The 20,042-nt window shown below is 46.3% G+C and overlaps 1 protein-coding gene across 1 annotated transcript in view; it reads left to right on the forward strand.

Annotated features, from left to right (window-relative positions):
• TM9SF4 (transmembrane 9 superfamily member 4) overlaps positions 1–18,706 on the forward strand; it is a 263,480-nt gene extending 244,774 nt beyond the window's left edge. Inside the window, exons 17-18 of the mRNA XM_069651011.1 lie at positions 15,347–15,436; positions 16,503–18,706. Of these exons, the coding sequence (XP_069507112.1) occupies positions 15,347–15,436; positions 16,503–16,652 (240 nt within the window). The 3' untranslated portion in view covers positions 16,653–18,706. The remainder of the gene's footprint in view (positions 1–15,346; positions 15,437–16,502) is intronic.
• The last annotated feature ends 1,336 nt before the right edge of the window (positions 18,707–20,042 follow it).

Here is a 20,042-nt window from a genome sequence, read left to right on the forward strand (position 1 = left end):
CCTGCATGTTTCTGGTGCCAGAAGCCCGCTTGAGAATGAGGTCTCTTCAGTGGGTTCTACGGACTCAATGGTCCCAGTTCTCGGGCAGGATGTTGGATCTCCTTCATGTTCCACTCTCGGTTTCGCAGGAGCTCCTGTGGTGGGCCGACGAGAAGAATCTCATGAAAGGAGAGCCTTTTTGGCAGCCATGGCCGGATGTCGCAGTGATGACGGATGCTCCCCTGACAGGGTGGGGAGCTCATGCAGACTATCTGTCAATCGGTCGTTGGTCTCCATCGGAGTCCAGACTAAACATCAATCTTTTGGAGCTGAGAGCCATCAGACTGGCGCTGAAGGCTGTCCTGCCGTCTTTACGGGGGAAGAATGTCCTGATAATGACAAACACGGTGGCAATGCATTACCTCAAAAAGAGAGGAGGCGTAGGGTCACTGCCTCTGTGCTGGGAGGCAATGCAGCTCTGGTTCTAAGCAATACGAGAGGGAATGTCCCTATCAGCGGTTCATCAAGCCGGCGAGGAGAACGTGGCGGCGGGCGCTCTGAGAAGGCAGGAGATCTTTGCCCTTTAGGGAACCCCACAGGTTCGCGACTGGGGCCAACCGGAAGTGTAAAAGGTACTGCTCGAGGGAATTTCCTCAGAGAGGAACTCTAGGAGACTCGTTCGTCGTGGAGTGGCTCTTCCCGCTACTGTACGCGTTTCCTCCGATCCCAGTCATCCACCAAGTTCTCAGAAGGTTGAGATGGTTTGGGACCCGCATGATCCTCATTGCTCTAGATTGGACCAGTAGAGCATGGTACCCGGACCTTCTAGACATGTCCATCTATCCTCCAATGCGTCTACCCCTAAGAGGGGATCTTCTCGTGGAGGAAGGTCGGGTTCTCCATCCAGAGGTCCAGACTCTCAACCTTCACGCATGGTTTCTGAAAGGTTGAGATATAGAGATTGGGACCTTCCGGATGACGTGATGGAGGTGTTGTTTTCGGCTAGGCGTCCGGCAACAAAGTCCATGTGTTGGGATACGTTTTGCGACTGGTGCAGAGGAAAGAATGTGGATCCTTTTCAGTGTTCGATTCTGGAGGTTCTCTCATTCTTGCTTTCCTTGGCCCACAGGGGTCTTCAGGCGGACACCATTAAAGGTTATTTGGCAGCGCTGTCCATCTTTAAGCGCTCTTCAGAGGAATGCTCTTATTTTAAAATTCTGCTGATCACTCAGTTTTTGAAAGGGCTCATGGTGCCGGTCTGGGACCTTCATTTGGTTTTGAATTTCGGATGGGTGCTCTGTTTGAACCTTTGCACTCTTGCCCTTTAAGGTTGTTGACCTTTAAAACTGTTTTTTTAGTTGCAGTTCATAGGCTCGAAGAGTGAGCGAGTTGCAGGCACTTTCTTCTAAGCCACCCTTTACTTTGTTTTACAAGGACAGGGTCGTATTGAGAATTCGGCAGTACTTTTTACCTAAGGTTGTGTCAGTTTCATTTGAGTCAGAAGGTGGTACTCCTCGCTTTCTATCCTCCTCTTCATCCTGGTAATGAAGATGAACGGCTCCATAGGTTGGATCCTAGGAGAGCCTTGAGCTTTTCTCTCTCCAGAATGGCCAGAGTCAGAGTGGACAACCCGCTCTTTGAGGGGTATTCTGGACACCGTTTGGGACAGGCTGTTTCTAAGCAGACCTTGTCTAGGTGGATTATCCTCACTATTTCGGAATGTTACCGGTTGGGTGGCAAGGACCCTCCTGAGGGTTTGCTGGCTCATTCCACCAGGTACATTGCCACTTCGACAGCACTCCAGAGGGGTGTGGCAGTAAAAAATATCTGAAGCTGCAACCTGGTCTTCTATTGACTCATTTGTTAAGCATTACTTCCTGGATACTTCCCATGCTCAGGATGTTGCCTTTGGTAAGGCAGTGCTGTACTCTGCCATTTGATTTGGGTATGTCTAAATTCTTTTCCCTCCTCCACTCACCTTTACTGCTTTGGGAGTCTGTCATAGATGAGGAATACATTGGAGGACACAATCCATTCAAAGAACTAGTTACTTACCAACTGGTAATTCTTTCGACTGGATGTTCCTCAAACGTATTCCTCATCGCCCTCCTAGCCTACCCCTTTCAAGAATTTCCCATGACATTACAGCTTACGTCTTGCAAGGTTACGTGCAGTCGATGTTCTGTTCTGGCCATGTGTACCGCATGTTGTGAGGGGGGGGGACATGAACTGAGGCTACGGGCGCCTTGCGTACTACTTATAACATGACGTCACCCTCGACGGAGGCCTTCGAGAGACATTGATTAGAGGCAAGGGCGCCCTCTGCCAAAAAAAATTCCGAAGCAGCACAGCTGTGAACATTACAAGTCATAGATGAGGCATATTGAGGAACATTCAGTCGAAAGAACGATACCAGTTTGGTAAGTAACTTTCTTCGCCTCTGGAACCTTCCCCTCCCCCCTGAAGCACTCTTGTGCACTCTCTTCTCAAGAAACCCTCAGCTGACCCCACCCTTCCGGCTAATTATCACCTGATCTCTATCACTCCTTTCCTGGGCAACCTCCTGGAAAAGCTGGCCATCTCCCAGCTTAATCTTCACACTGAATCTGTTGTCTCCATGACCATCAGTCTGGCTTCAGAGCAGGCAGAAGCACGGAAACTGCTCTCTTGAACATTTGTGAAGACCTGCTCTCTAACCTTGATTCTAATCTCCCCTCTGTCCTTATCATACTTGATCTCTCTTCTGCATTTGACACTGTCAACCATGCCATCCTTCTCAACCGTCTCCGTGATAACCTGGGTATCACTGATCAGGCTCTGGCTTGGATGACTTCTTTCATCTCTGACCGACCATCGCAGGTCAAACTTTGGTCCTTCCTCTTCTCTATCTCTCCGTCTCCACCTGTGGTGTTCACCAGGGGTCTAACCTTTCTACCTGCTTGTTCAACCAATACCTGGCACCTCTCACCCACTGCATTGCTGCTTTCTGCTCCAGCTTGCAGTACTATGCAGATGACACCCAACTCTTTCTGGCTCCCCTCTGCTGCCTCTTATCCTTCTCTCATCCCAGATTGTCTGTCTGCAATCCATGAGTGGCGCGCCGCCAATGATCTCTGCCTGAATGCAAGAAAGACAGAGATCCTCATCGGCTCATCTGCACCCCTCTTTCCCACCACTCTCTGGCCGGCCTCCCTCGGCCCTGTACCTGCTCCCACCCGTAAAGCCAACAGCCTCTGGGTTATCTTTGACTCCACACTCTCCTTCTCTCCTCACATTTCCAACGTCTCTAAGAAGTTAAACTACCAAGTGCACCTCCTCAGAGGTATTCTTCCTTTTCTTCCGCCAGAAGCTCACTGTCTTCAGAGCTCCGGTTCTCTTTCGGCTTGACTACTGTAACAGCCTCTTTTTAAATCTGCCCACCTCTACTTTCCGTCCTCTGCAACTCATCCAGGACAGGACTGAGAGACTTGTCCTTGGCCTCAAGCCCAGGGATCGTATCTCTCCAGCACTGAAATCTCTCCAGCACTGAAATATCTCCATTGGCTCCCAATGACTGCAAGGATCAAGTTCAAGACCCTTTTCATTGTCCACAAGGCCTTTTGGGGCCTGGAACCAAAATATCTCCAGCTTTCTCCTCGGAGGTATCTTCCTACTCAAGCTCATTGCTCCTCCAACTCCTTGAGGGTCAGTCGCTTTTCCAAGCAACGAGTTGGGGGCAGATCTCTCTTCGTCTTGTGCCTCGCTCTGGAACAGCCTCCCTGTTTCTCTGAAACTGGAGCAGAACCTTCTCAGGTTCCGGAAGCATCTATAGACTTTCCTCTTTGCTTCTGCCTTCTCTCTTCCCTGCTGATCTCCGGTCTGATACTGCACTGGTTACTTGGCTACCCTCTGAATCATGGGCCGAGCTACCTGCCCTCCCAGTTGCACACCTGCACTGGCTCCTTGCAACCCTGCACTTGGGGCTGTATCTGCAACCCTACAGTCCCCCTACTTGCACCTATCTAACATTTGTTGTCTGCACTTAACCCCTTCACTGCCACCGGATGGCCGCACTTCTTGTTTTTTGATGTTTTGATCCCATGTATTGCACTTGCTCCTCCTCCCCTGGCACTTTTCTCCTTCCCTCTCCCCTGCACTTGCACAGTTTCAATGTCACTTGGCCTAGTAAGATCGTGGTCTTGTCCTCCCTTTGTTTCCCCTCCCTTGCCTCATCGCGCCTTGAAACACTTCTGTATAGGAGCGCTATGAATGTCATGTATCATAAAGGATTTCTCTGCGACACTGCACTGAAGGTGCTGTGTGTCACCATTCAAAAAGTAGATGCCTATGGAGTTAGTCAAACTCCAAAAACAAGGAAACATATAATCCAAATCAGGTCAAAACAAATGAGTGACATAAAGGTCTCACTCAAGCCAGGATTAAAATTAAAAAGTCGTAAAGTTCAGCAAAAGCGCTCGAGGTCTCTAAGGTTGAAGGGTATTGCACAGAAATGAGAATTCTCCCTAACAGGCTGCAGCAAGATTTTAGTCGGGCATTTACTAATTATCACTCAAACCTGACTCTGCTTGACTGTTTGCCAACTATAAAAGGTGTGGTTCTACACAGGTGAAAGAGCGAGCTGGGGACCTTGTTTGGACCAGAGAAGCCATGGAGCTGAGCATAGCAGGATCGATGGCCCAAAGGAGAACTGCGTTCCAAGTCATTAGCCTGGTGTTTGTGAGAGGCCGCAGTGTGGCTAGGGAGCTGTGTCTCCAGAGTGCCGGATCGAAGCACCCTGCAGGCTGCTATTGTGTTCTGAACATTTCTTTTTCCCCTTGTGACCTGTGCCGGTAACGGGTGTCCAAGGGGCAGGTGGTGATACCCTGACCTTGGGCCCGCACAACCAGAAGGGACCGCTTGTCAGCGCGCTGTTGCCCGTTCGAGTCTTGTGAAAGTCAGGGGTGGAGAGAGAGAGACTCAGGAGCATATGGCTGTTTGTATTGGAGCGTGCGAAAGGAATGCATTAAGTGGCACGGAGTGGAAAAGAGGAAAGAAATGAAAAGCAACTAGTAAAGCAATCTAGTTTGAAAGAAGTGACAAGATCAAGAGAAAGTGAGAGTAAGCAAGAAACTAAGAGCACGCAAGGGGCACAAAGTGAAAGCACTGTAATAAGAGGGGCAAGCAACCTGAAACGAGAGGGAAGGTTGCAAGCGACCCGGCAGAGAGGAAAGTGTGCAAGTGTGCAAGTGTGCACAAGAAGGCTGGAGAAAGTGCTAGGGGGCACGGAAAAGGACAAAGGAGGTGCAAGTGTGCACGGACTGAGTTAAAGAAGGTGCAAGTGTGCACGAGAAGGAAAGAAAGGTGCCAGTGGGCCCAAGAAAGTAAAAAAAACAGAGGGGAACATGAAGGGGTGCAGAAAGCCCCTCAAGGTAAAAGGATAAGAGCAGGAAATAAGAGGGGTTGAAGCTCTGAGTGGTCGTGCTTGGGAGGAGCAAAGCACCTGGCGTTGTCGAAGGTCTCTGATGCTACCCCTTGAAAGAACTGTATATGAAGGAAAGGTACATCCCGACAAACTGAACTAGTGTTTTGAAACCCAAGAGGGTCCTGAACTTTGGGAAGGGAACCCTGAGAGGCCTAAGAGCTGAACTTTTGTTTGAACTTTGAAGAGGACTAAGCTTGGGGAAGGGAACCGTAAGAGGCCCATCAAAGTGGAATTTTTATTGTTTTGTGTTACTGAAGGAATTGAAGCTTAGGGAAGGGAACTCTGAGATGCTTAAAATAAATGACTTTTGTCACTGGAGGGACTAAAGCTTGGGGAAGGGAACCCCAAGGCATTAAAGATGTTGACATTGTTTGAACTATTGAGAAGGTCCTATGAACTGATTCCATGGTCATATGATTGAACACATTCTTTTGAAGCTGACCAACCTAGAGCTGATGAGAAGACACCGGAAACTAATTCTGGTTTCCTATTTATGTGAACCACCACTTTTTGCTTTTGGAAGACTGCCTAACCCTTTTGTCAAAGAGTGAGGGCAAGCATAGGTTTAGACCGATTTTGATTTTGGACTGCCAGGCTTCAGCAGCCCTTAGAAATATCAGTTAATGGATTCATCCCTTTAGTGTTTGGGCCCATTAGGCATTACACCAACCTATGAATTTTAGTAAATAAAGGTTTTGAAACTATCATCTTTGAGTCTGTCTCTCACTTGATACCATGCCTGTCTCACACCCCACGGTACCTTAGGTTAGAAGAAGCAAACGTAGCTGGATTCTCTCCTGTGCAGCAGCGACGGACCCAGTCTCCTGATTCCTTAGTCTGGTGACTAAAGGAAGGACTCTGAATAGGATGTCACAGCAGCAGTCGTGAGAGAGGACCCTCACCACGGATTGTTGGTCTGCGGTTTTGGTACCTTTTAATCAGCACCAACAAAGGACGGTTGTTAGCAGGTCGATCTTCCTCGGTTCTGCAGTCCTGCACTCTGGTGAGGGGACTTGGATGAGTGGGATCATGCCTCTGGAGCGCACCAAAGTTCTCGGTAGATTCGTCCTTGCGAAGACATTGCACTGCAAATGGGTTGAAGGTCCCCTGGTATTCGAGGTATGCAGCCCGAGGTATGCAGCCCTGGAAGGTCACAGCAACTCGGCGGTGGAGGCTACATCTGCAGTTTGTCTTGGGGCTGGTTGGTCCCTCCCGCCAAAACGGAGGAGTCGTCCTCTAAGCTCCTCTGTCGATAAGAAAACTGGGTTAGGACAGCAGTGGTCGCTTCACAGGTACTGGAAGGGTCTGCAGGCGTTTCTGGCCGTCTTCAGCTTTGGATCTTCTGTTCCAGTAGTCGACTTGCCTTCTCCCTCAAGAACCTCACCTTTTTTTAGTATTTCCCATTCACTCCTCTGCAAACTCTCCCAGCAGTTTACAGAAAGATGTTGGGTGGCTGTCCAGTTAAGACAGCCAGCCCCCCAGTGGGAACTGGTTCCATTCAGGCACTGTGGCAGAAAAAGGACAGGGGGAGTGTTAAACTGATCCCCTGCTTTCTGCCTTCAGACACACTGGAGACTAGGCGTGGATACCCAGCAGTTTCAGCCAAAGGCAAAACTCATACACAGACATCCCCCTCCCATAATGGTAGAAGGGCTAACAAAGGACAACCAGACGAGAAATGGCAAAAAAAAAGGCGCCACCATGTTAGAACATAGGTGACCCTATTGTGCATAACCAAGATTGTGAATACAGTCTGCGGTAAAAAAAAATAGCACACTAGTTGGTAGAACATGTCCACTGCCACCAGTCATAACTGTCACTGGGACTAGAAAGTTCCAGGAGCTGAGAGAAGGGTGAATACTAGATATCCCCTTAGCACTCCACAGAAGGTGGTGTGTGCTAATCTCTCATAGGTTAAGGTGTTAGGAAGGATATCCCTCTATCCTTAAGAACAGTGATTTTAAGGCTTGTCAAATAATATATAAAAAGGAGAAACCAAGGGGTTCCCAGCAACACTACACATAGGGTGCTGTGCTGCAAAAGTGTAGCACAGATGCTTTTAAAGAGATATGGATGAAAGCAGACTGCAGGACAGCCAACCCCTAGGTGATTGACGGCTCCATAGGAGTGAAAGAATGGATTCAAGCATTTAAGGCAAGGATTTTTGGCCCACAGTCTACCACTGAAACTGGAAATCCGAAGCAGAAGACGAGCAGGGATGCCTTCAGCACCTTCAACAACCGCAGAAGTACCGGTGAAGCCCTGCTGCTGTCCTGACCCAGTTTTCAACTCGACGGGGAAGCTCCGCCAAGGACTACCTCCTTTGAACTGGTGGGAACAATCGGCCTCAAGACCATCTTTGATTTGGGCCCTCCCCCCCGACTTTCCCGGGCTGCAGAACACCAATACCCGGGGTTCCTGGACCCTTTTAGAGTGCATTTTCTTAGACCGAACAAATCTTGCTGAATCTTCACAGGCATCCTTGTGGACCTCCAGAAGTAGGAATTCTCTTGCAAAAGTCCCCTCACCAGAGTTCAGGACGAAGAAACTGAGGAGAATCCAACCAGCGATATTTTCACTCTTGGCGCTAAGAAAAAGATGCCAAACCGCCATGGGAGTGAGCTGAATCCTTTGCTGGCGACCCCTTCTCTCGATGACTGCCGGAGAAGCCCACTGAAGGTCCCCCCTTTTGTGACCACGACTGAGGAGCAGGAATCCGGGTCTTCAACGCTGCATCAGGAAAGCGTCCAGCTGCAGTTTCAACTAAATCCTCCAGGTACTGCAGGGCTTGGGTTACACTTATGCCATTTTCGGTGCTCCTTTGCTTTGAGAGTGCTGTTTTCCACGTTTGGGAGTTGACCTCAACTCTATTGTGCAGGTCTTGCAGCCTGTATACCTTCAGGAAGGCTCACCTTGAACTCCTGTGCTTTCTATAAGAACATCTGACTGGTTACTTAACATTTCTATGAAGATTGTCATCTGAACTGGTGCTGCCCATTTGACTGTGGCATTGCTGGTTCTCCAAAAGTCCCTCTTCTTCATCCTACTGGCTTGGGTGTTAGGCAGAATCACCTGCAGTACCCTTTGGGAACACTACAGGTAATTAGGACTATAAGTGTAGGCACAATTTCACCTTTGGTACAAGCCTGTACTACACAGTAAAAGTGGTAGCGATGGCTGAGCACCGAGACTTATCTCAAGAGTTTGTGAGCAGTAGAACAAGTTACACAAAGGACCAACCAATACAGTGATTCAAGCAAACACTTACTCAAGGTTTCTCAGTAAAAGAATATACACTTATTTACTCAATCATTTATAAAACATTACACTAGCACAAGCAGCTCAATATCACACAAAGATACACCACAAAAATCCAACCAGTAAGTAACTAAACAAGTTTAGCTCAAAAATGAAGTGTGAGCAAAATGGCACTTTAGATGCTTAGAAAAGGAAGGAAAAGACAAGGTTATCAGAATAGACAGCCCAAATACAATCATAGGCAGGGCAAAGGGTTCAAGTTAAATACAACCAGCAATTATTCTCAATAGGCCTGGCCCAAAGTCAATGGTTCAGAGTTTCTTGTATAGGATAGCACAGTTCTGGTATGTAACGGTTAAGTCTTTGCCATGGATTTTAAAAGGATTTGGCATGGCGAAAAGTTTGACGAATGTTTAGGGAAGGACAAGCCTTCGTAGTGGAGGAAAGTTTCATGCACTTCTCGATGGCCGAAAATATTTCTAGCCGCGTTTGCACAGTACCTTTTTAAATGAAGAAAGCTGTAGCTGAGGCAGTTTTTCCTGGCAGTTCGAGCATATCTCGCTGTTACTTAGCTTCAGTCGTGGGGACAAGGATGACGTCGGGAGGTTCTTGCACTGCCCAGGGAAGAGGCCAAAAGCTGTATCAAGATGTCGGTTTAAGGTTTGAGTGCCATAAAGTCCCCCTGGTTTTCTTCCCTCTGGCTATCCGGTTTCCAACAGCACTCTTAAGAAAATTCAACCAGAATAGGATGGTGTCCACGTGGCCGGCGAGTTGGTTGTTCCCACCAAACTCAACAGAAGAAGTTAACCTTGAAGGGCTTCTCTGTCGTCCGAGTTTCAGGCAATTCGGACCTGCAACAGGGCTTCACCGGTTGTCCAGGAGTTGCAGCAGTCCTCTTCCTTCCTCTCCTTCGGTTCTTTCATTCCAGTGGTCGACTCTGCTTTCCAAGTCCCAGAGGCCTGCTTTTAAACAGTTTTCCCCCATTCACTCACCCAGCAGGGTGGCTGTCCTTGCCGGACAGCCTGCCGACAATCACACCAGAGTGCATTCAGGTCTCCTAGAAGACTAAGCACAGGAAGTTTCGGGCAGACCCCTGGTTTTGCACATATCCTTCAGTTGATCTACTGTCAAAACAATCAGGGCTGCCTCATTAAAGTTATCCATATTTGGTATGTTACAATTGCTTCACTTTTTAATGGAGCTTAGCATTGTGGCTGGTTTAGTTGGGCACAAGTACAACAAATAGTCAATGTAACCACTCTACGTCTATCCCACCGCCTGCCAATAGTGTTAGGCAAGCAGTGGAGTAACCCTGTGGGAGACTACACAACGCTAGTCCTCTTGGTATTAGGTAACCCACCTATTGGTATAGGTCTGTACTACGCAAGTTGGTAGCGTGACTGAGCAGCCAGACTTAATCTGAAGAGGGGTAAATGTGAGCTGTAGCAATGAAATCCACCAATACAAGTAGCCAAGTAACACTTATACTCCAGGTTTGTAGTTAAAATCCTTATTTAAGCATTCTTAAAAAGGGCAATGTACACCAATAAAAATATACTTTTCCAGAATCAATACCAAGCAAGTAGATACTCTTTAGAGATGGTTCATACTCACTTCCTACACACTGAGGTGACTTCACTAACTAGGACAGTAATGGCATTTATATATCATTTGTACACTTGGGTAGATTCTGAGGTTGGCAGAAAGGAAAGGTTAAAAGGAGGAGAGAAGGTTAAACAGGTTCTCAGAGCATGTGAGCACTTTTAAATCTTCCAGTGAAGTCTAGATAAAAACCTTTCCCAGCAATATTGATCAAAACCAATGCATCACCTATGAGGGACAGTAAGAACCAAAGTCAATGCAATAGAAGAGTCTGCAGGGAGCCAGGACAGCCAACGTCAATTGGAGCAAAGTCTATGGAGCTGAGGCACTTCTTAGATAAGTCTTGCACAAAGTGGGAGAGTTTGTTGAAGAAAAATCACTGTAGTGTCACAAGCTGTTGCATTTGTGAAAGTTGGAGCTGAAATCAACTTTAGAAAGAGCAGCTACTGCAAGTCTCAACTGAGAAGACCAAGCTACAGACAATGAGGTAAGTACCTCAAGTCAGAACAGTGCCTTTGGTTAGAAGAGGGTCCAGCTGGCTTCTGTCTGGTTGCAGCGATACAGATTCTGTGTTCCTGGGCCTCAAGTCATGGGGACAAGAGGGAGGATGTCTGGGGACTTCTACAGCAGCAATTCGATGGTCGGTGGCAGCTACAGGCTCTTTTCGGATCAGCGGCACTTGGCACCACCGCGGATCTTGGACAGCGGTTGGGCTTCCTTTACTCCATGAGTCCTGCACTCTGGTGAGGTGACTCGAGCTCTGGTCGTCCTGCTTCTGAAGGGTTCTCAGGATCTTCCTGGAGCTTTGGCTCGCTTACAGATGTTGCACTCGATTATGGATTCCCTGACCCCTGGCACTCGGTTCCTGCAACAGCAAAGAAGTACAGCCAGTCAGGGAAGGTCTTCCAGCAAAGTTTGTCTCTGGGTTAGTTGGTCCCACTAACCCAAGGGAAGTCGTTGTCCCTTCCACAACTTCTCTTAGCGATCAGAAAAAGGAGTTTCAGCGCAGCAGGGCTTCACTGGGCAGTTCAATAGTCCAGGAGGATGCAGCAAGCTTTGTTCATGGTTTCTTCCTCGGGGTGGCCTTCCCAGTGGTCGACTCTGTCTTCTATCCAAGAAGCGTCACCTTCTAAGCAGATTTCTCCCATTCATGAACAGCCTAGCTGTCACTCACACAGCAGGGTGGCTGTCTTACAAGGACAACCAGACAGCCAATCCGGACTGGGTGCATTCAAGCTGGCCTGGATACAAAGGACAGAGAAGGTTCCGGCACCTCTGTCACTTCCTGCCGCCCTTCCAGACACACTGGAGCCAGAGGCGGGTTTCAGTACTGAAGCCCGCCAAAGGCAAAACGAACAAAGGGCTCAAACCTGGCTTGGCGCTCAGAGTAAAACCCAAGAAAGACCTCACAAACAGAAAATGGCGCAAAAAGACGACCGGGGCCATTTTGACAATAATGTATCTGAGGATTCAGCCTGTGGTAGAAGAGCACAATAGTAGGAAAATTAAACCACTGCCGCCAGCCATTTAAAGTAGTGAGTGTAACATAAAAAATGTTACTTGCGTAAGTAGGAAAAGGGGCCACTAAGTAACACCCAGCACTCCACATAAGATGGGGTGTGCTGGACCTACAAAGAGGAAAGGTAAGTAAAGTCAATTTCACTTTGCTATTCTTGATCTGTAGTTCACCCAAGAAAAGGTATTTAAACCGTATGGGAAATCTAAAGGATTTCTCTGTGACACTGCACTGCACTGAAGGTGCTGTGTGGCACCATACACAAAGTAGATGCATATGGAGTTTGTCGGACTCCAAAAACAAAGGAAACACATAATCCAAATCCGGTCAAAACACGTGAGAGTGAGAAAAGGGCTCCCTGACTAAGGTTTAAAATTAAAGTCCAGCAAAAGAGCTGGGGGCCTCTAAGGTTGAAGGGGAATCAGCACAGAAATGAGAATTCTCCCAAACACTGTCCTCCTTTTTTAGAATTATTTTTCTTTTGTCAAGTGAACTACAGCTCTTAAGGATAGAGAGATACTTTGTCCCTCCTGAAACTCAATAGTCTGAGAGATTAGCACACACCACCTTCAGTGGAGTGCCAACGGGATACCTAGTTATGGCTGGTGGCAGTGGACCTGTTCTACCATTTGTGTATTTGTTGTCCATAGCCTCGGTACTGCACAATAGGGGCACCCAAGTTCCAACTTGGGGCCTCCGTTCTTTTTTCCCCATTACTAGCGTGGTTGTTTGTTAGCCATTCTTCTACCATTCTGTGAGAGGGAGGTGTTTAGGTGTGTGTGGGACCTTTGGCGGGAACAAGTAGGTATCCCTGCCTCGGCTCCAGAGTGTCTGGGCAGGCAGGAAGTGGGGGAGGAGTCTTCCAACCCCCTGTCCTTTGAGTGCCTGAAAAGGACTGGCTCCCACTGGGGGTCTGGCTACCCTGACTGGACAGCCAAACACCCCTTTCTGTAAAATGCTGAGAGAGCTTGCAGAGGAGTGTTTGCTGAAACTGTATAAAAGGTGAGGCTTCTGTAGTGTAAAGCAAGTCAACCACTGGAAACGGAAGTAACCGAAGAAGATGACCAGAGACGCCTGCAGACCCTTTGCAAAGCTTTGAAGCGACCACTGCTGTCCTGACCCCGTTTTCTATGCGTCAGAAGAGGACTCCTTCCCTTTTGGTTGGTGGCAACAACCAGTCCCAAGACTAACTTTGAAACTAGCCAACTCCCGAGGTCTTCAGAGCTTCCAGAGATGCAGAACACCAATACCGGGAGACCTGCTGCCCATTTCGAGTGAATAGTCGTTGAAAGGCTGAATCGATCCAATCTGTACTAAGCCTGTAAGGATGCTCCAGAGATCTGATTCAACTCGCCCAGACCCCCTCACCAGAGTGCGGGACTGCAGGAAGCGAAGATGATTGACCGGCCGATCCATGTCCTTTATTGGTGCTGCTGAAAAGGCGCCAAAACCGCAGAGTGATCCAAGAAGTTGCTGAAAATCGTGCTACAGGTCCTCCCTCGAGACCGCTGCTGAAAGACAACCTCCATTGTCCTGCCTTTCGTCACCAGAGCAAGGAATCCGGAGGTCTGGTCCAGAGCTGCCAGATCATGGAGAAGCCAACACAAACCCTTTCTTCAAACTCAAGGTACTGTGGGGGAAAAAGGTATTGCTTACTTGCCTTCAAGAAGTCGCTCCAGAGCGTTGGAGTGCACACAGAGTTGTCCGGGGCAAACCCCTCTCACCTCTGACGCAAGCTGCTGCTTGTGTCCCCTTCTCAAGCCTGTTTTTAGGTCTCCTTTGTTAGTTGCTAACTTGCTGCTTCATTAACTTTAGAAACTGGCAGAAATCTGCATGAACTATTAATAATTTGCTGTTTGCCAAAACTTCAAGCCCTCTCTGAACTGCCTTTAGCTAGGGATGCGTTTTTGGACTTTAAAGACTGGCCAGGCAAAGAATCCATCTCGAGAACCTTGTACTAAGCTCATGTTGCACTAATCACTTATTTTCCTCCCTTTAAGGGACTTTTCTAAATGTGTTTGCAGAGTAATTGCATTACCGTATGACCTGTTGAAAACTGCACATGTGCGCATTCACTGATAATACGATCACCTTGTCTTTTCCCTTTGTAACGTTGCTACAATTGTAACCGCGAGCAAACACAAAAGGGAAAGTGCCCTTTGAAGTGTATTACCTAGTATTCATAAGTGGTGTACCGTAAACGTCAAGTATTTAACATTATTCTGGTGTAAATATAATAAATATATATCTTTTATATAAATGTGTGTAAGTGCTTTTTTGCAGTGCCTGTCTAAGATTCAGAGTACTCACCTACAGCTCACATCTTCCTCTTAAGATGAGCTTGACTGCTCTGCCACACTACCAAGGTCCTCAGCTAGTAGAGATCGATATTAAGTGTTGGGGGGGAGGGGATCTACAAACCACTGGGATAGCTTACTAAAGTCTTACTGCCACTAGAACTTTAAGAAAACTCCCCTAACAACTGTGTAGAAAAAGGATTTCCCTTTATGTAGCTTCACTTGCAGAGGCTGGCTTCTGCCAGCCTACCAATCACCTGGTGGAGACTTAAGAAAGCTGCCAGCTAAGTAGGTTGGCCCTCAAAACCGCCACACACCTAGTCCCACCCCCACAGGAATTGGAGTGGCCTGGCCAAGAACTAGTGTACACATGTTCAAACTACCATAGAGAGTGTAATCTTGCGCTCAGAAAGATGCAACTTCTGCACTGTGGCCATTTTGTGCCTGCATTGTGGGTTCCCTGAAAAATGGAAGCCCCTAAAACGAAATGGTAGAGTGTAGGACTACATGTGTAGTGGCATGAGGATGTCATTAGAATTCCCCCTGTCCATCAAAATAAATTAGAAAAAACAAAAGGGGCAGGGGATTGCAAATAGGGGTCCCATAAAATGGACTGCTGAATCCCTTAAATTGAAATTCTGCCCTGACACACGAGCAGGATCCTTTCTAATGCAGCTCCAGGCAGTGTACTAGCTAATGACACAGGTCCCCATGCACGCATGCATGGCTGGGACTTTCACACCCCATGTCTGTTCAGAGTGAAAGGGACTTTCTTACATAGCATCTTGGAATTTATCATGTAGAGGATGTACCCTGCTCTAGCTAAGTCAGTCTTTGGGTCAAGCGTAATTTAGACCCTGCTTGTTTATTTGGACGTCAGATTGTCTTAAGTCTCAAGTTGGGCAAACTCAGTAAAGTCATTGAAGTCATACAAAGACATGTTAAACTTTCCCTCCCTGAATGGAAAAATAATTTCCTGAGCACAATGCAGGTAGGTTGGTGCATCTCTGCTGTTTCAAATACGTACCCTCAAAGTATGCCAGTACATGCCCAAGAAGAAACCAAACAATTTGAAATAAATCAGAATTTCATAAAACCGCCTGGAAAGGTATAATGTATAATTGTGTCTATGCACCCATGTAGAAACTTTGATCAGACTTGTTTGGCTAACAAAATATGTATTACAACCTATAACATTGCTTGGTTTTATGGTTTCTCCCCTTCCGTTCTCAGGATTATCGTTGGTGGTGGCGAACCTTCCTTGTATCCGGAGGATCTGCTTTTTACGTGCTCATCTATGCAGTCTTCTACTTTGTAAATAAGGTAATATAACCAGACGACAGCAACCATTCACGTGGGCGAATCAGAACTCACGATTTAGTTGAATGGTGTTTGGGATCTCTCAGATCAAGAGGGATAGGGTAATCCGCGGGAAGGGTGGACATTTCCAGAGATTTGTATGTGAATGGGGTGGGCTATAGGCTGCTATAAGAAAGCCTAGTTAAATCGGGGAGGAAAAGCATGGCCTGAGCATTTGGTGCAATATGTAAACATTGACAGAGTTTAATATGAAAATATAGAAAGTATAGCTGTGCATTTTATTAGTTATAAATCATTCCACTGTAACCATTGCAACATTTAAATAACTAAACTTAGAAAGGTTTGAATCCGGTCAGGGCCAACTTCACTACTTGCCACTTTGAAAGTCGATAAATAATTAGAAATGTGGCCAATACTGCTTTTTAAAACCTGTAGAAGTGTGAGGAATCTGATATGAATCACTTTATTAAATACTTGTATAACTACCTTATCACATTCACCCTACTCTCCCTCAGTCGCACTATAAACCCATTACTCTGTGCCCCATTACTGCACACTAAAAATACTCCTGTCCAAGACACTGTAAAACCTTTTTCAAATCACAAAACTGATTTGACAAATCCATGCCCTCTACTTATCCTGTTACTAGGCTTCTTTGCAAAACTCATAATTTAATAAAAACCTGATGCACATCATTGATGTCATTTCGTTTTTTCTTCTTCCCTAATTGGATGTTCTATACATTCTATAGTTCCATCCACTTTGTCACCAAATACCCTAGTAGCGAACTGCTTTTCATAAACCCTTTAAGTGCTAAGGACGAGTATGCTTGTCCTTTTTGCATAGACTTGATTAAAGCTCGGCAGTTAAGGGGTGGTGAATGAAGACCCATCCTAAAGTTGGCATTTTGCCTGTTTCCTTAAGGTGGGTGACTGTGGCTTTTACCCAGACAGGTTGGGTGTTTACATGACGGGGGTGGGGGGGGGGTTCGGTTGGGGGTTAGTATCTTTTTGTATTGTGTCAATGGTTTGGTCCCATGTTCTCAATCTTCCATCTTATTGTTTTGCAGCTGGATATTGTGGAGTTCATCCCGTCACTCCTGTACTTTGGATACACTGCCCTGATGGTTCTGTCCTTTTGGCTTCTCACCGGCACCATTGGCTTCTATGCAGCATATATGTTCATCCGCAAAATCTATGCTGCTGTGAAAATAGACTGAGCAGTGATCAACAGAACTCAGCTGAATGTGTGGTGAATTAACCACGGACACGGGCATATCCTCTTTTAAAGGAACACAAATGCAAAGAACATGACAGGCCAATAAAGGCTTGTAACTTGGCAGGATCATTCTTGTTGGAATGAACATTTTGGCACAATGCCCATGGATTTTGGGGGCGGGTAATGACGATATATCAATACATTTTAACTTTATATTCCAATTGTGGGAGTGGTGTTAGTGAAGACCCCTCCTTTCTGTAAAGTCATTATTGTTAATATTCCTTTATCTTCTGTTTTTTAAATTCTAATAGGGTGGGAGAGTCTAAGAGGTTACTACTTCTAGCATGTGATTTATCAATGCTTCTGTACAGCTTAACACCAGTTCCCACGCCTTTGAAGATTGAACCTGGATCTTTGCCCTTCTCTACTCTTGTGCTCAGTAGGCAGAACCAGTGACCAGGTTGTAAGCCTCAAATGTAGTAAAGCTTTTATTTTCAGGGTTCCCCCTCAACCCGCCTTCATTGCTCGGCCCTGCTCCAGAACATTCTGCTTTCAGGAACAGCGTAAGGTAGGGCTTTGTAGATATGCTCTTTGTGCCATTATCTCCCTGGGAAGCTCTGGTATTCACTATTGAAGGTGCCAAGAAGAGGTTTATAGGTTTTGTACTCTTGTAGTGGGTGAGGCAAATCATGGTGCATGTTGGCACTACAGATGCACGTACAGTTTTTGGGATATCTATGGAAACTACATTTTGCAAAAGGTGGGGCTGCACTTCAGATTCTGAGGTAGTGGAATAGGGGTGTGATGGAAAGTTTTACAAGCAGCAGATAGATCTGTGCAGAGGAGTTGCAAGCATTTTGCACCCATGAAGGTCAGTTTGCTCTGCATATTGTCCCCGGCGTGGCTTTCTCCGCTCACATTGAGGGTTTGTGTGAAAGGCGTTTGCACAAGTGATCTTTGCTGCAGTCATTGGCATAGCAACCCCACTGTTTCATAGAAAACAACTTGTAAATCTAGGGTTGTGTGGGTGTAGAGGGGAATAGACCTTTTTATTCATCTACATTTCTTCTCTGTCTGAGCAGTCATTTGTCCACCTGAATATCTTTCCTAGGGAGTATGAAGGAGGAGTGTTCAAAGATCCTCTTGCGCTGTGGAGAAGCTTAAGGGATTCAATGCTGCTTTTGACGTGTTCTTATGAACGTTTTTTGTTGAAATAGCACTCTTAAGCGGAATAAATGGCCATTGTGCGTGCCACTAAATATCTGGCAACTGTGAAGGAATAGTATCAGCACTTTTGTAATAGTATCTTATCACCACTTTATGCTGGTGGAGGAAGGATTCGGATCTGGAACATCCTCCACTCCGTATTTGTTATGTTGAAGGGGGAATCTTTACGTAAAACAGCATGATGTAGTGTTGATTGCTCGCTGGGGTAAGGTTCAGGAATTTGCAGCTTAGTGAGCATTCTTTAGGCATTATTGGGTAGTATTGTTCTAACCTCATGTTTCGAAAGGGTAGAAAGATTCAAAGCCTGTACAGATTTCCTGGGGCAGTATAAACTGGTAGTGCTGAAACACAATTAAGGGATTCTGTGCCTTGGGGCAAAGTGGTGGCATTGCAAACATTCTGTGTAAAATGAGGTGAAGATTTTAAGCTTCAACTCGGCTGCAAGTTGAGGATGGAGGTGATGCGATGTATGAACACCAGGCAGTTGCACCATGGGATCCTTGTAATGAATTATCAGTAAAACCTGCTTCAGTCAGAACCATCCTGTACACAGAGGAACGGAATGTTAAGCAAATAACGGTTATCTGAACTGAAGGTTTTGCCCACTTTTTTTATTGCCTCAGTGCTGATCCAAGTGGCATCAATGAGCTGTGTAGAGTACAGGATAAAGACTTTCACTGGAATCTGAAACTTTTGATTTAGATATAAATATTTGAATTATTTGTCATGTTTTGCAGAGATGTAGCTGGACTCTAGTTTGGCTATTGTTTCTGATATTTTTTATGCCTGTAATGTGTCTGTTGTAAATAAATCTGCTTCTGTGCTGTAGATGTTGGTCTTCACCATGTCACTTTAGTGTTTGGCAAATATCTAGGACTATAATCTGCACAGTCTTTGTACCATGCAACAGCTTTACAATTAAGAAAACTGGGAACAGGGAGTTGAAAAGACACTGTGCTGTAGTTGCATCTCCAAACATTGCCTCACATCTCCCTTTTAGTCCTTAATTTGTGAAGGAAATCTGCCTAACAGACTACCTACGCCAGAATACTTTCTCAAAATTACCATGCCCGGAACCTTATGAGGGACCATGACTCTCCCCTCCGCCGCCTCCTGTCTGCCGACGTTTAGCCTAGGTGATGGGGAGATTGCCAGCATTACATTTTCAAGTAAACCTTGTCGCTTAAGCTGTGCTAGTGAGTGCTTCAGACTACCCTCTATGCCTTCCCTGTTGGGCTGTTTTGGACTGCAGCTAGAGGTCGCCATGCAGTTGCAAATTTCCTGTCCCCTCACAAACATTTGAGCTGTTTCAGGTGCCCAGGTGGGGGTGACTGCTCACCAAGCTTTCATGTCTGCATAAATGATCTGGTGGATTGTGTTGTTGCGAATTGGTCACCAGTATGCAAGTAAAGTATCACCATTCTGGAAGTCTCGGCTACCCTGACCAATACAAAGGATTATGCTTTTTGATATCCCGTTGAGACACGGTGTCTGCCATGCAATTCTGTAGGCCCAGCTTAGAGGTATTTATGAAATCCTGCTCTGCAAAAAAAAATGACCACCGAAGTTGGCTGGGAGTCGGTCTTAACTAATATGTGGGAAAATTACATTTTTAGTGGTCAGTCAAAACATTCATGCTGCATATTTGACCCCCATCAAATAGTGTGTCAGTTTGTGAAATGAATATTTACTTATGAATCCTTTGTCTGCAATGATATTGCTCACCTCTGCTGGTGAAAACTTTTTTTTTTAAATAAAAAGCTATCGAATTAGCTGTTCCATAGACTGATGATGCTCTTAAGACTGTTCTCATTGCCAAGTTGTGTGTAAAAGGTTGGTTCACATCCAGATGTAGAAGGATAGGACCAGTAGTCAAAGGGTCCTTTTAGAAGATGAAAGGCCTTGGAAACCTTGAATGAACAGAAAGGAAAAAGTTGAGAAACCCAAGAAGATCTGCTCATCCTGTACACACACACACACGTACGTACACACACACACACACACACACACACACCCCCACACCCCTGAATCTTGTGGGAATTCATCACTAGAAATGCAAAGTCCACCATTTGGGTATGAATTGGCTCTTCTCAAACATGCAAAGCAGGTAATACTCTGAGCTTCGCAACAACTGCCTTACATGTTCCTCCTGCAGCTTTGGATT

This window comes from Ambystoma mexicanum, chromosome 3p (assembly GCF_040938575.1).
Source record: "Ambystoma mexicanum isolate Mex_15411 chromosome 3p, UKY_AmexF1_1, whole genome shotgun sequence".
NCBI lineage: Eukaryota > Metazoa > Chordata > Amphibia > Caudata > Ambystomatidae > Ambystoma > Ambystoma mexicanum.